Source organism: Poromitra crassiceps (genome assembly GCF_964638095.1).
Source record: "Poromitra crassiceps genome assembly, chromosome: 13".
In the NCBI taxonomy this organism is placed as follows: Eukaryota; Metazoa; Chordata; class Actinopteri; order Beryciformes; family Melamphaidae; genus Poromitra; species Poromitra crassiceps.
Window position 1 is genome coordinate 28,506,263 of NC_139644.1, and position 14,151 is coordinate 28,520,413.

The 14,151-nt window shown below is 44.7% G+C and overlaps 1 protein-coding gene across 1 annotated transcript; it reads right to left on the bottom strand.

The window, feature by feature from the left end:
* Positions 1-323: 323 nt before the first annotated feature.
* atad5a (ATPase family AAA domain containing 5a) lies at positions 324-12,939 on the bottom strand (the record flags this gene model as incomplete). The annotated part of the gene is made up of 21 exons (XM_083650013.1): positions 324-1,092; positions 1,585-1,743; positions 1,838-2,781; positions 2,995-3,197; positions 3,574-3,763; positions 3,918-3,982; positions 4,098-4,337; positions 4,488-4,655; positions 5,202-5,379; positions 5,517-5,653; positions 5,760-5,842; positions 6,272-6,368; positions 7,142-7,471; positions 7,947-8,097; positions 8,992-9,140; positions 9,292-9,555; positions 9,647-9,791; positions 10,193-10,351; positions 10,441-10,519; positions 10,989-12,766; positions 12,889-12,939. 21 exons carry the CDS (start codon positions 12,937-12,939, stop codon positions 1,014-1,016), a joined length of 5,649 nt encoding a protein of 1,882 aa, XP_083506139.1. The 3' UTR covers positions 324-1,013.
* Positions 12,940-14,151: the final 1,212 nt, after the last annotated feature.

Below are 14,151 nucleotides of genomic sequence, written 5' to 3' on the forward strand. Positions count from 1 at the left end.
ATGTCAGTATAGTAGTCGCTCCCCACTCAAATATCATGTTGAATCGCTGTGCTCCATACTACATAAATTAATTGAACCCGGGTCTCCATGGTGGTAGGTGAGTGCGTTTAGCCTACCTCTACACTACCCACATGCCCCCAGTGCGTTTAGCTTATCTCTACACTACCCAGATGCCCCCAACACTGCTATTTTCATTACTGATTAGAAATGATTGTCAGTGGAGATAAACCTTTATTTGGTCACAACAAAACTTTAATTGTGAATGTGTAAATATTTAGGGCTGAGGGGAAAAAAAATCAAATAAAAAGAATCCATTGTGAATGTGAAAAAAACTAGGGCCGACGAACTTTACATCAAAAGCTGCCTGCTTCTTGTGGACTTAAATTGAACAGAATGAACCAAGATCCGCAGGGGATCAACAGAATTTTGACAATATAAACAGCCTTCAGACACACAACAATATTAAAACCCTCAAATTCTATTTTACATGTTAAACTCTTACACAAGTGTTATGGTCCATACTTGCTCTCCAAAAGTAATTTCTATTACTTGATAAAAAAAACTTTTTACAAAATGCAAAGGGATAAATGAGGCTACAAATTCCAATAAGCATAAAATATTATTTTACAAGAAACGGTTGTATATTACAAATGTATATTTAGTAATAATTAGTGCATTCTTTGAAAGCACCAGAAAGATGTGCCACTGCTACCATATATCAGAAAACAAACATTTGACAGTTCATTTTGAATAACCAATTCCTTGTGTGATATGTCATTTAGCTGTGTGCCTATTAGTATTAGGTCACACCTGTACATGGTGATGCAGTTACTTCCAGTCTGGAAGAATCATGTGATAAAGTTCACTGGACAGTCCTCTGCAGAGGGGTGCCTGAACCTCACTTCCAGTTCCATGAAGTTGGATAGCCAAGGCTTGCAAACCCTAAAATTAGGACACTCAAAGGACAAATCTTGCTCAAGGCCTCTGAGAACATCTCTGGTAGTCTCTCTGGTTTAGTGGAAGTCCTCAGCTAGGTGTTGTAGTGTGTTCTTGTCAAGACCCAGGTGGATTGCATCTAGGTAGTGCAGGAACCTGCAGGAAAGAAAAATCACGTCTGAATTTTCAGGGGAAAGACCAACAGCTGGGGGACCCATTTGAACAGACTTTAACTCCTTTATAGGTTGCATGCATACAATAGTCCTTTTGCATTTAACGCAAAGTGTAGTTTGCTCACCAAAGAAATCCAAAATGTATTATTTAAAATTTTTAATGCATGAACTAAATCCCACTCATGTATAGCTAACTCAGTATCTACAGTATTTAACATTATTATACAATGTTAAATAAACAATATGATACTGTTACTTGGGGAAGGGACAAGGGAAAACAAGTAGCTCACGTCTAGTTTAAATTTTTTGTAAGTGCCTCAGTCTCATCCTAAAAAAGTTTGGGCGCCCCTGAAGTAAACCCATCATAATTATGAGTCCGCTAAGAGAAGCACTAAACCACATCCTACACATAGAGAAAACCAAACCCTCTCCAAACTGAACAGCAATATATACATATATGTTTGTGTATTTTCACCTTCGTTTAACTTTTCCCTGTTCCTTGAGTTGTTCAGATCTGCAGATGGTGCGTAGGGCTGGTAGATAGTCCAGTGCAGCTGCTGGCCTGTTACCCAGAGTACTGAACACTCCTCCGCACAGCAGGGCGTCCATCACCTCCCTCCTGCGCTGGACCAGTCTGCAACAGAGTGACAGCAAATATCTCTGGTTAAACTGATGAAATGAACTCTGGGTAAACTGATGACAGAAAGAAAGAAAGAAAGAAGACTCACTTCGGTTCACAGGGGCTGTCCAGAGTGAAGCTGAAGTCTTCTCTGTGTGGGGCCACAGGGAGGCTGAGCTCGGCTGCGGCCTCCTTACCCAGCTCTCCTTCTAGTGCCTGGGCTTGGTCCCAGGCTTCTGCCACAGCAGCCCTGCACCTCTGGAAGCTCAGAGCCTCCACAGCAGCCTGGATCTCCAACACCCGCTCTCGCCCCACGCAGCTCCCTCTGTCAAACTCCAGCCTGGGCTCATCCGTCATCCCATCCTTCACTGCAGCACAGACTGGGAAGCTGAACATCTTTCTGTGCGTGTCGTCTGCTCGAAGTGATGCGTGGACAAGCAGGGAGGAGTCCAGGTACGACATGTTGTCGAGGAAGTTGGCCATAGACTCCAGGCAGTGGGAGACCGGGAGACTCTTTGCCCGCTGCTCAGGGGTCAGGGGTTCCCTCTTCACCCGTCCCGGAGCCGGAGCAGGTGCCATCTCCACATGTTGAACTGCACCCTTTCTGGCTTCCTCCTTCTCCTGAGGAGCCTCTCTGGCTTCCTCCTTCTCCTGAGGAGCGCTCTGCGGGTTGCAGAGAGAGAGAAAGCCGTCTTCTGAATCTGAGTCAGAGTGCAGTTGGTCCTGGCCAGCGATACAGTGCCGCCTCTTGTTCTTCTTCATCCTGTTGGACACTTTCACTGGACTCCCATCGTCCGAGCCCCCGGCCGACTCGGCCGCCTGCAGTAGCCCGGCATGGGGAGGCAGGGTGTCAGGCTGTGGGCAGGAGGGGGGAATGCAGGGCAGGTCTTGTGACACAGAGACAGATTGCTGTGGTCTGTGGGTAGGGATCGTCAACTCGGTGCGAGGTAGAGGTAGGAGGGTCTCCATGTTCGTGTAGAGCAGGTCTACGCCTCTTCGCCTGCTGTCTGCCAGCAGTTCCCAACACACTGCCTCCTTCACTGGACCCTGGCTCTGTGGACACAACACATCATCATTATTTACTATCTATTTGTAAAAAGCTCTCATAACAACATGTGGAGCTCAAATCATTCTAGGAATCAACAACAGGGGGGACATGCAAGAAATCACAAAGTGTATTTGTGCACATAGATGTACCTGACATTGACATTGAATTTGGTGCTTGGTGTTGCACTATCTCATGCATGTGGTGAATGAAGAGTTTACCCTGAGCAGCTCCCATGTGTCCCTCTCAGGTTGGATGTTCAGCAGGCCGAGCATGCTCTCAGTGCAGCCGGTGTCACAGGGAGGCAGAGTGGGTGTGGTCACTTCACACACAGAGCCGGTGTCACAGGGAGGCAGAGTGGGTGTGGTCACATCACACACAGATATATCTGCTTCCTCTCCGGGAGTCTCTGGCTTCAGGTAAACTTTTATGGTAAATAAAAAAATTCAAAATTTATTTCGGTCACAGAATCCTCCCAACAATCATTGCAATCATTTAGTGGCAGTGAGTATCTGACCATCAGCAGGCAGCAGCACTCCCAGTCCCAACACACACACACACACACACACACTAATTATGGTTGCAAATACAATAAAAGCCATTCTTAAACAGCAGCACAAATTGAAACTGAGTCCGAGTCGGCAACGGAGAAAACCTGGATCTCAGAACCAAAAATTCTAAAGAAAACACGGACATAGATACATTAAGCAGTAATTATCAATAAAACAAAGGTAGGTTCTCCAACACATCATTGTCCAAACTTTCACAGCTCTCTCAGTCTCTAAGGCCCATCTCCTTACCTTTGTTGCCTGAGTGTGCCAATGGCCTGGTTATATGGCGCCCCCCAGAGCTGCGAGTCCAGAACTGCAGCTGCAGCAGGCTCTGTCTGATGTCACCGCCGTTGAGACTGAGCAGGGAGCTGACATCCCGGGGGTCTGTCCGCATGTCTTCAGCCAGACACAATAGCTGCAGGTAACTGCTCACATTCAGCTGGAGCAGGGTGAAGTGGAGAGTGGAAGAATTAACAAACATCACACACTCAAATAAGCCCTTGTTCACTGATCTGTTGATTAGTGTCCCAAGATCAAGCCATTCAATCATCAAACTGCTTTTTCACATTTATGTTTAAAATTCCTCCACTTACCGCTGAGGGTGTTTTGAAATGGATCTCTTCGAAGTAGCCATCAAACATGGTGCTGAAAGCAGGATCTAAAAAGGATACAAGATTTGATTTTTAAGTGCAAAGTCCAGACAGAATATGTGACCGTAACTCTAACATCAACACTGTCAAAGACACCGCCTTTGAGTTCTCCCCCCTACTGACCGCTGGTGGTGAGGATGACTGGTCTCTTGGTGGTCGTCATGAAGGTTTTGATGGCAGCCAGGAACCCGGAGTCATCATCAAAAATAACATCCACTTCCTCAAACAGGATGAGAGAGGTGGCTGTCTTTTTGCTCTGGTCCTCACTGGACGTCTCCTTGGGGTTGGTTGGAGAGATTTTGACTGGAAGCTCTTTGCATCTATTGGCAACCTCTTTTGCTTTGACAGTTTTCTTTGGAGCAGCTAAGTGAAGAGATGAAAGGTGAAAAAAACTGCCATTAACCACCATACTTATACATTATAGCTCTTGATAAAGCAGTATGTGTAAGGTTACATCGTCATGGAGTCTGTAGTTGAAACAGAAGATTACATAGTAGTAGAAGGGTATTTTACCTGTTTGTTGAGTCTTATCAGTGTTAGCCGGTTCCTTGTTGGTGGGTCGTCCCATTTTGAAGAAGTTAGCCAATGAGGTGGGGGCCAGGCCCCCTCTCTTAGCGCCTCTTGGGGACTGGGGATGCTTCCTGGGAGAGGAAACCACCCTGCGAGGAGAGTTAACCTTTCCTGGAGGATTAAGAGAACAATCAGTTTCCAATTTATTTGAATGTAGCTCATCATATTCCTGAACCAACCATGCAAGACATGTCCCCTCACTCGCCAACGACAGATCAAAAACATTGCTATTCATGAGGGGTGGGGGGAAAAATCGATACACCATAGTATCGCGATATTTTGCCTGACGATATTGTATCGATATTTGGATGCCAAGTATCGATATATAAAAAAATAAAATTGCAGGCCATGCCATGCCAGGCCACCGGGCATCTGCCCGATGTTGCAGTCCGCACCTGCAGTGGTGTATTGAGTCCAGAGAAGCTTAATAATGTAGCCTACGTGTGGGGCAAAAACAAAACAAAACAAAAAAAACACTGCATGTTTTACTTCCGGTGAGGTCAAGGAAAAGGTAGGAAAAGGAGTTAGACAATATATCGCAATATTCAATATATCGCAATACTATCGTATCGTGACTCAAGTATCGTTTTAGTATCGTATCGTGGGCATCTGGTGATTCCCACCCCTACTATTCATGTCAGAATGTTCTGCACATACTGGGAGAGGATCCAGGCCTGAGAGCACCAGCACTGCTGCTCGTGCTGTAGCTGTTGAAGTAGGTGGGTTTGTGGGCGTTGACCCCCTGGATGTCCACCTGGTGCGACTGGGTGGCTTCCTTCAGCTGGGATAGGATCAGACGGCCACTCCGCTGGGACGAAGCGTTCACCTCAAACACCTTGGGAGAGACCAGGTTGGGAGAAGAGGTTAAATCCTACATAATACCATACATAATGACAATACAAGCATTACAATCAGTTGTCCACTTGATTCACACATTACGGTACTTTGAATGCTAGGGTAGGGCTTGTGTACCTTGAAGCCCAGCTCCTGCGCACAGGCATAGACTGCAGCGGTCTTTCCCACTCCACTGGGTCCTGTGATGAGCAGTGTGTTACACAGCATGTCCTCTCCATCCTGAGAGTCGTCGTCTGCACAGTCCCAGTCTGAGTCTGGACACAGAGACAGAGCTGTCACCAGGTCACAACTGAGATGCACCAAGACAACAGACAACCTCACCTCATTAAAAAGAAAAAAATAATTGATCTATTCTCTCACCATTGCTGCCTTCCTCCGGTTTCTTCTCCTTCTGCTTTTTTCTCTCTTCTCGGTCAGTGCGGAGTTTCCATTCCCTTAGCCAACTGTAGAAAAAGAAACAGACTTGTTTTTTTTTTACCCCACAATCATTCGTGGTGAATTGAACTACAGCAGAACTTCTTAAGACTATAGGAATCCCTAATGGGTCATGAGCCTTTGTATAGTCGGTCCCCACCGCTAGTCAAATAGGTTTTAAACTGACTGGCTCATTCAATGTACAGAGTGGAGCACACCCAAACAGGTTGAAGAGGTGCACACTAACGAAACACGAAACAAGAAAGTCGCACACTCAATTATCCTCTGCTGTTTAGTACCACACCAACAGGTTTAGGCAGAATATGCCTCCTTCGTCAGGGTATATAGTGGAAGTATATCATGTGAAAGTGTAAGAGCCACTGCTGTAGTTAACGCCAACAGAGTGCCTACAGATTGCCTTCAGGCACAGTGAAAGCGGAGCAGATGCATTGCCTTACCTGTGCAGCCTCCTGACTGAGGCGGAGTTGCCTATGATGTCACTGGAGTGCTGGGGCTGATACTTGTCTGTCCACAACACATCCTCCTTCACCACATCTAAGAGAAAGAAACCGCACATTGAGTTTCCATGCAGAGATTGAAGGCCATTTAGCGAGGCATTGAACAAACTGCTATCTGCCCTGTATGTGCAGCAGTGTTTATTTTGACCGCACATTTTTATTTAGTTTTAGTCATAGTCTTTTGACTAAAGTGCCATTTAGTTTTAGCCTAGTTTTAGTTGAGTAAATATCACAAGATTTTATTAGACAAAATCTACCATAGATTTAGTCGACTAAAATCTAACGGGCTTACAGTAGTTAAAGTGTAATGTAATGGCATTTCCAAACTCATTGGAAAGATCTACTAAACTGTTATTATGGAATGGTATTAAGGTTTGAACATGCAATACAAAAACAGATTGAACTGTTTTAACTTCTTCATCTTCTCTTCTGATTGAATCTCTTCCCAATTCGTCCATCCCTAACATCTTTCGTCAATTTTTTTTAATTTGTTGACGAAAATGTCAAAGATTTCCTCTGTTTTTATCATCACAACTTTGTTTTTATTTAGTTAACATCTAGCTTTCGTCAGTGAAAAAGGGGGTCGCTTTAGTCTAGTTTTAGTCAATGAACTTAACACTGATGAGCTTCACATCCAGCTGTTAAAGGAGCCCAATGTATTGATCTATTGTTGTTTCATTTCAAATTCTCTCTTTGCTTGTCCTGCTCCACAGGGAGTTGCAGGTATTGGCTGTGTTGTGGAGCTTGCGCAAATGTCATGCTGGTTCCATCTTTCTTGCTTGTACAACTAGGTGGAAAATGGTCCCTCACCTTGTTTCACAGTGTTCGCTCCCAAAAGCAAGTCATCTAACACGACCACGGAGTCATCTTGTGTTGGGATGGGAGTGGCCTCGACTAAAGGCGTGGCTTTCTCTTTTGCCTCCTCCTCCTCCTCCAGCCTGCGTCTCCGGGCTCGGCTCGCACGGCCTCCCCTTTTAGCGGGCTCAGGCGTGGAAGCGTTCTCCTCTGCGTCTGACCGGTTGGACCGCTGCTTCTTGGCCACCTTCACTGTTATTTCACCTTCATCCACCCTCTTCCTCTTCCCTCCGACTGATTCAGCCGACAATGGGGAACTGATGATTTTGGTCACATCCTCTGGTTCTAGGAAACAAACAGGTATGAGGATTGAGACTGATGGCTAACGGCACGGGAAACAGTCATCATAATAATTACTTAATGTTGAGGACAGGGCCATCATACAGTATACATCTACTGTATATATAGTGATGATTAGAGAGAATTTCTTACAATTTTTTTTTTTTTTTGCATCCCTAATTTTACATGTATTTAGGTTACAGTGCATTTTAAATTGTTTGCATACATTATTCAATTAAAAATAGTAATTCAATACTGGCACAATATTTGAGCTTTGTGGGGAATTTGGACTGAATTGTCATATACTGTAAGTTCACAATTTGCTGCTACAATAGTATCATTTTTCTTGTAGTTGGTGAGTGAATAATACATTCAAATGAAATCAATCAGAATTTAAATACAACCTATAATGAATAGCTCTTGTGAATTGAGGCTTTGCAATGCAACACATGTAAGTGTGATGTCTGCTTGTCAGTCTGACCTGCGGCTGTGCACTGCTGCAGGTGGTCAGTGCGTCTCTTCAGGAAGCGAGTGATGAACTTCTCAACAGGGAAGGGAGGGTTCAAGGTGCTGACCTCCTCCACGAGAAGCCGACGGACACATTCAGAGAGCTCCTGCCTCCAACCAGAACCCTGAAAAAGGACAAATACCGTTCACAAAATACTGTTACCCCTTTCCTTCCACTAAAAGAAAATCCCATAACTGGATCTTAAACTTTTTCAATGCATTCCAGGATTTATTTTGTGACAATATTTTGTGTGATTTGCTTTTTTGGTCTACCCACTTTCCCCTCATCGGGCCTAGTTACTTCTAGTCATTACCTACTCATTTCCTAGAATGACTTTCGAGTCAGATTTTCCAGGCAAGGAAAATTTGGAGTTGCACCATTTTGCATTGTATTCTGGTCTATTGAGGCTACTGTCAGTGTGGAAATTAGGATCTCTCTCTCTCTCTCTTCTGCAATGGATTTCTCCACGTACGATGTTGGAGATTTTTGATTCTGAGTTACTGACACCACAGCCTGACTAGCATCTTCGACATCCCATCTATTTAAAATTTAGATAGATGGGATGTAGAAAGATGCTAGTACACTCTATTGTAGCTGTGCTGGAAATGTTGACATTTTGGCCAATAATCCACAGGAAGGAGGAAAATAGAGCAACAAACTAAATGGACAGAAATACAAGGTACATTACTAATAACTGCCTATTCCTCGTGTTAAAGTGAAAATACACACTAAAACACTAACAGATCACTTCATGCAGACAACTACTGTAAAGCCAAACTGGCAGACAGCAGGTAGTGTACAAGTGGTCTCTCAGCTGGACGACCCGGGTTCAAGTCCTCTGTTGGCAAATAATCTGGCCTGCTGAAGCGTCCTTAACTAAGTAACTGGACCCCTACCAAAATCGAGGGGCGCCATTCTGTAGCTGACCCTGAAGTCTGACCTCCCTGGAGGGGCCAAATGCAAAGAGAATCAAATTATTATTACCATCATCATCATCATTATTATCCTCATTACCTACCCTTTCACAAACGGCTCTATGGACTGGTTCTGTCTTAAGACAAAAGGAGCCGATGAGAGATGGGAGCGGGTTGGACGCCAGGCACCAAAGCTCTTTCAGATGGCAAAGGAAAGAAGACTCGGGCCATGGAAGACTCCAGAGAGGGCAATCTGTCAACGCAACACACAAATTGAGATAAACCGGACGGGGAGGAGCACAGTAAAACTATTTTCAACAGTCCTTCATAAGAAAACATTCTTAATTATTACCCCCATCAAATAATGCTGAAAACATGACTACAGCTATGAATGAAGGGCCAACCTTGCAGTGGTTGCTGCGTGTGTATAACCGGTTGAAAGGAGGAGGAGCAGCAGAGGGAATAGGCATCCTTGGTGGCAGCAGTCTTGGCCATCTGCTTCTTAAAGGACTCCGGGAGGCCGCTCTTCAGGAACTCTCTGCGCGCCCTGAACTGCTCGGCATCCTGGGAGTTCTCCGAGCCCTCATGGCTGCTCTCGTCAAAGATGGACACCACCGTCGACGCCCTCTGAGCCTTCTTCTCCTGGAACAAGGGAGCCACTTTAGAGCCTAGAGGAGAAAATACAACACGTTAGTGTTCTTCCAGAGACTACAATAAAATTCTGAACAAACTAAATGGGAATTGGAGTGGGAAAAATACCTTGGGGAGTCTTGGTCTCTTTGCCAACAGGTGTGGGTTTCCCCAGCACATCAAATAGACTGCGTAAGGATTTCTGGCATTTGCCCTTCTCTGGTTCAATCTGAGAAGTAGCAGCCTGGTCCTCCTCCAGGCAGATGACTGAATCCTGACAAAGGAGAAAAACACACACACACACGAATTACAGATACAAAGATCAACTACAGCTGAGGCACTAAACTAAATACACTCTCCTCCCCCCCAAACTCATAGAAGACAGATCAGGCAAGAGAGAGCCAAACAATCCAATAGTGAAAAATCATGCATGTGTTTGGGGCGGGGGGGAAGAGTACTTTTACATTATACAGTTGAGAATCGAGAATGCTCTGCATACTGTATACTAACTTCAATATTTCAAGCATATGTATTAAATGTCTTTGTGCAAACCCTTCTTTTGTCATTATTTTGAGGCTCTCACACGCTCTGCCTCAAATATCCCTGAGCACATTCATGTTTAACATGAACTGAACATAGAATTGGGTGTTCTCTGTGGTTTGACTTTAACTGTACCTCATCTTCGCAGTAGCTCTTCTTGATGGAGGTCTGAGACCGTGAGGACCGCCTTAAGGTGCTCTTAACTTCAACAGCAGCTTTCTTGCTCTGTTGGATCACTTTGGCTTTCTCCACCAACTTCTTGGCCTGGTTCCTCCTCTTAGAGGCATTTGATGTCTGACAGAGAAAGAGTATTTTACTTAAGCTCATACTTTTGGTTCTTGGTTGATGGACAAAGCCATTTTGTAAAGAAATATTCTACTTACCTTAGTAGACAAAGTTCTTTCAATATCAGTTCCAGCCTCAGGCATTGGTCTATTTTTATGGACTCTCGTGAATTTTATCCTAAAGAAAAAGCAAACACGTTAATTGGAACATAACAAACTATTATTTATTCTGTCTTTTTTAAGCTCTCAGTATGTGCAATAATAGTTAAGAGTATATTTATATAGCTTAACTTATTATCTTTATCAGCTTTTATTACTACCGGTAGTTCTGAATTGCATTTTGTGAGCGGGATGCAATTGTAATTTCGTTCTGCTGTGCCTTGTGTATAGACGGTTTCAACTCGACAACACAAACATTCTAAATGGACCCCAGCTCACTTCCTGTTGCAGTGTTTCCTAGTACAATAACTGACAGGACATAAGCTGGGTAACAAACTGTTCCCTAGCAACACAATTCTGTGAAAACTGCCTAAAGCATGAATGATAAAGTGAAACTTGACTTGACTACACAACATTGAAAAGACCTATACATCCCATAGATTCAGAATATTTAAAAGTATCAAATCACAACCACATGCATGTGTCACCTGATTGGGCTTTCTTTCTTGTCAGGTGGAGAGACCACCTCTACCACAAACACTCTATGTCTGGACCTGTGTTTGTGTGTCTTTGGTGTGGACATCTGTACAGGGCTGTCCTTGGGTAATGCAGCATCCTTTGACTTGTCTCGCCTCCTGGTCTTCTGGACAGGGGTTGGCGCCACGTCCTCAGGTGCTTGCTTTAAGACAGGCTCTCTTCTGGACCTCCTCAAAGTTGGGATAGAGGTAGCTGAAATTATGTGAGGTTTCTCTGTTTCAGCATCAGCGTCAACATTGATGACCACAGGTTCTTCTTGAGTAGCAGATGCAGGTGGGGCAGTGGCTGCCTCTTTTTCTTCTCTGGCCTTTTTTCTGCCTTTTTTTGCTGGTTTCTTTTTAGCCCCCTGATTTTTTGGGCAAGCAGTGTTGATTTGCTCCACAGAAGGTGCAATTACAGCATCCACTTCAGCTGCCTTGTCTCCAGCATCTGACATATTCTCTCCAGATGTTTCTGTTTTCTCTTTCACCTGGCTCTTAGCAGGCTTGGTTTTGGCCCCATCCAGGCCGGGCTGCTTGAAGGCAGCCATGAACTGCTTCCTCTCTGCCTGACTACATTTAGGCGTGGATTCGATACATTTAGGTGTGGATTCACTCTCAACCACAGCAAGCTCTAGATCTTCCTCCTGGAGAACAACATTGGATTTCCGCTTGGGCTTCTGTGAAGACGTCTCCTCTACAGGACTCACCGCCCCCTTTCTGCCGGTGAAGATGGAGGACTTCTTTCCTGCAGCCTTGGCTACTTTCTGTTTGGATGAGACTGCATGCACATCCGCCTGGATGGTGAGGGTTCTGGGTGAGACTTGTAAAGATGGCTCCCCAGAATCCAACTTTTCATCAGCGTTAGCAATATCCACCTGCTCGGTCTGCATCTCCTCTATGTCTGTTGCAATTTTATTCTTGTCTCCTTTGCCCTCTTTCTCTTCCATCTCCTCTCCTCCCTCCCCCTGGTTCTGACTCTGCAGGAACTCTTCAAAGGAGATGGTGACTGTGCTGGTGTTTACCAAAGAGGCCTCATCCACATTGACCTCCATGCTAACATCACACAAGGACTTCTCTGCCTCCTTCCCCTCTGGTTCTGACTGCTTTGACTCCTTCCTTTTCCTGGGCTTTAGCCCAGGTTTAGCCCGTTTTACCTTCTCTTTTGATGGTGCAACTGGAGACAAAGCATTACAGTTCAATTTTGGCTGAAGCTTTACATGGCCCTCACGCTTGGGACTTTCTTCATGATGTTCATCTTTTTGAGCCGGCTCAACACTGACAGTTTTAGTTACACAAGCATCAGCAGTCAACTGGGCCAGGAGAGCTGCTGTATCACTACCTAGGATACCACAGCTGCTGACTACCTGTCCTGCTGAGGCTTTGCTACTATCTGGCTCTTCCACAACCAGACAGTCCTCCTCCTCAGTAGAGCCAACAGTCTCAAGCTCCTGAAGTCTCCTGGCAGCTTTGCTGCCCTTCCTTCCACGTTTCCGTGAGGGCAGTTTCAATGCTGCTTCATGGGAGGGGTGTTTTTCAGCAGACTGAGACTTCTGACAATTCTCCTTGGACTGGTCTGGTGTGCTGGTCTTCTCCCCGGAAGACCGAGCCTTGCGGCTGAAATAGTCCATAATGTTGTTGGAACGGGGTGGAGAAAAAGGTTTCTCGGCAGGCTTGGGCACAGGGGAGAAGTAGTTGGTGATTGTCTTGACAACAGGACTGCCACCATCTTTGCGTGATTTCTTGCAAGACTGTAAAAACAGTGGAAAGGACCGTATAATATGAAAGAGGAACACAACCACTGTACACCATGAAAGCTACTGCATGCACGCTATACACAGTCCAGATCAGTGTTATAAATAATTGAAAATACCTGAGTCTCAAAGTCCTCAATGACAGATGCCATAGCCACAACGCCAGCCATAATTTGAACAGACCTATTTAATGGAAAAGAGAATGCTGTTAAAAGAAAGTGGCGGTTCACTAAACAGAAGTGAATAAGGTCCAGGATGACTGGCTAAATACAGGGATCAGTGTTGGTAAACAAACGGCTTACTGGGGGTAACTTTATAATGGGACCCTATGGAGCCAGCCATGAGTGTCTCACTCTAGCCGGCTGTGCAGTTTATTAAATTCACTTAATTTTAAAAACTGCGACAGTTCACACAACTTTAACACGACATACATACTACGCTAGTTAACTGCTGTGGGGTTCCGCATTTCCAGGTGATGTCACGCTCAAAAATACGTCCTATAAAGGTGGTCCTTTGTAACTGTGATGTCCCAAGTAAGGCTGAAATCAGTCAGCTGCAACATATTACTTTAGCAGGAGTATCGTTATGATTTGATGTTAATGGTGCACCAATAACATAGTATGTCCAAATTAGCCTCAACGCGAGACTCATCAGTCATTCTTCCAAATGGCAAGAACATTCTAATTGACATAAGGACAAGTAATATGAATACTGGGGGGGGGAATTACAAAATGACAGAGCTGCTAACGTTACTTTAAGTGCCAAGTATGACTGATGACTACGGATCAAATGACAACTAGGCAACCTGTGTAACGTTACGAGAAACAACCACAGAACAAAGGTAAACAACTGTACTTACCAAGTTGTAATATTGTAACGTTAACTTCAAAGAATGTCTTGCCGCCTTCTTATTCCCGTTCCCATATGTGTAAAAGAACAACAATGACAAAGTTCATTGTGTGACACACGGTGGATAGCTGTGCGTTGCTACCAGGAAAACAATTTCCAATGTGAAACAACAAGCTAGCAATAATTTGCTAGATGCTACTCTCAAACCAGCTGACTTGTTCAGCTTTGCTCCGGACTAACGTTAGTCCGAAAGTTACGAAGAGTGATACAAGCATTTTCCGCACGTAAACGCCAGATAAATAGACGCAATGCACAAAATGTTACAAGAATATATCCCAGATTATTCCAAGGACGCTTGCTTGACTGACTGGCAAAAACCCGCCAGACGAAGAGAGCGCCAAGATATACGCGACCTTTGGCTTCACCTATGCCACCAATCACAGGGGAGACAATCACTTCGTCATCGCTTGGCTTCATTTGCCCGTAACAAAGATGGCTTCCAGTTCCAATTCAAAGGGAAAGGTAAAGTGACA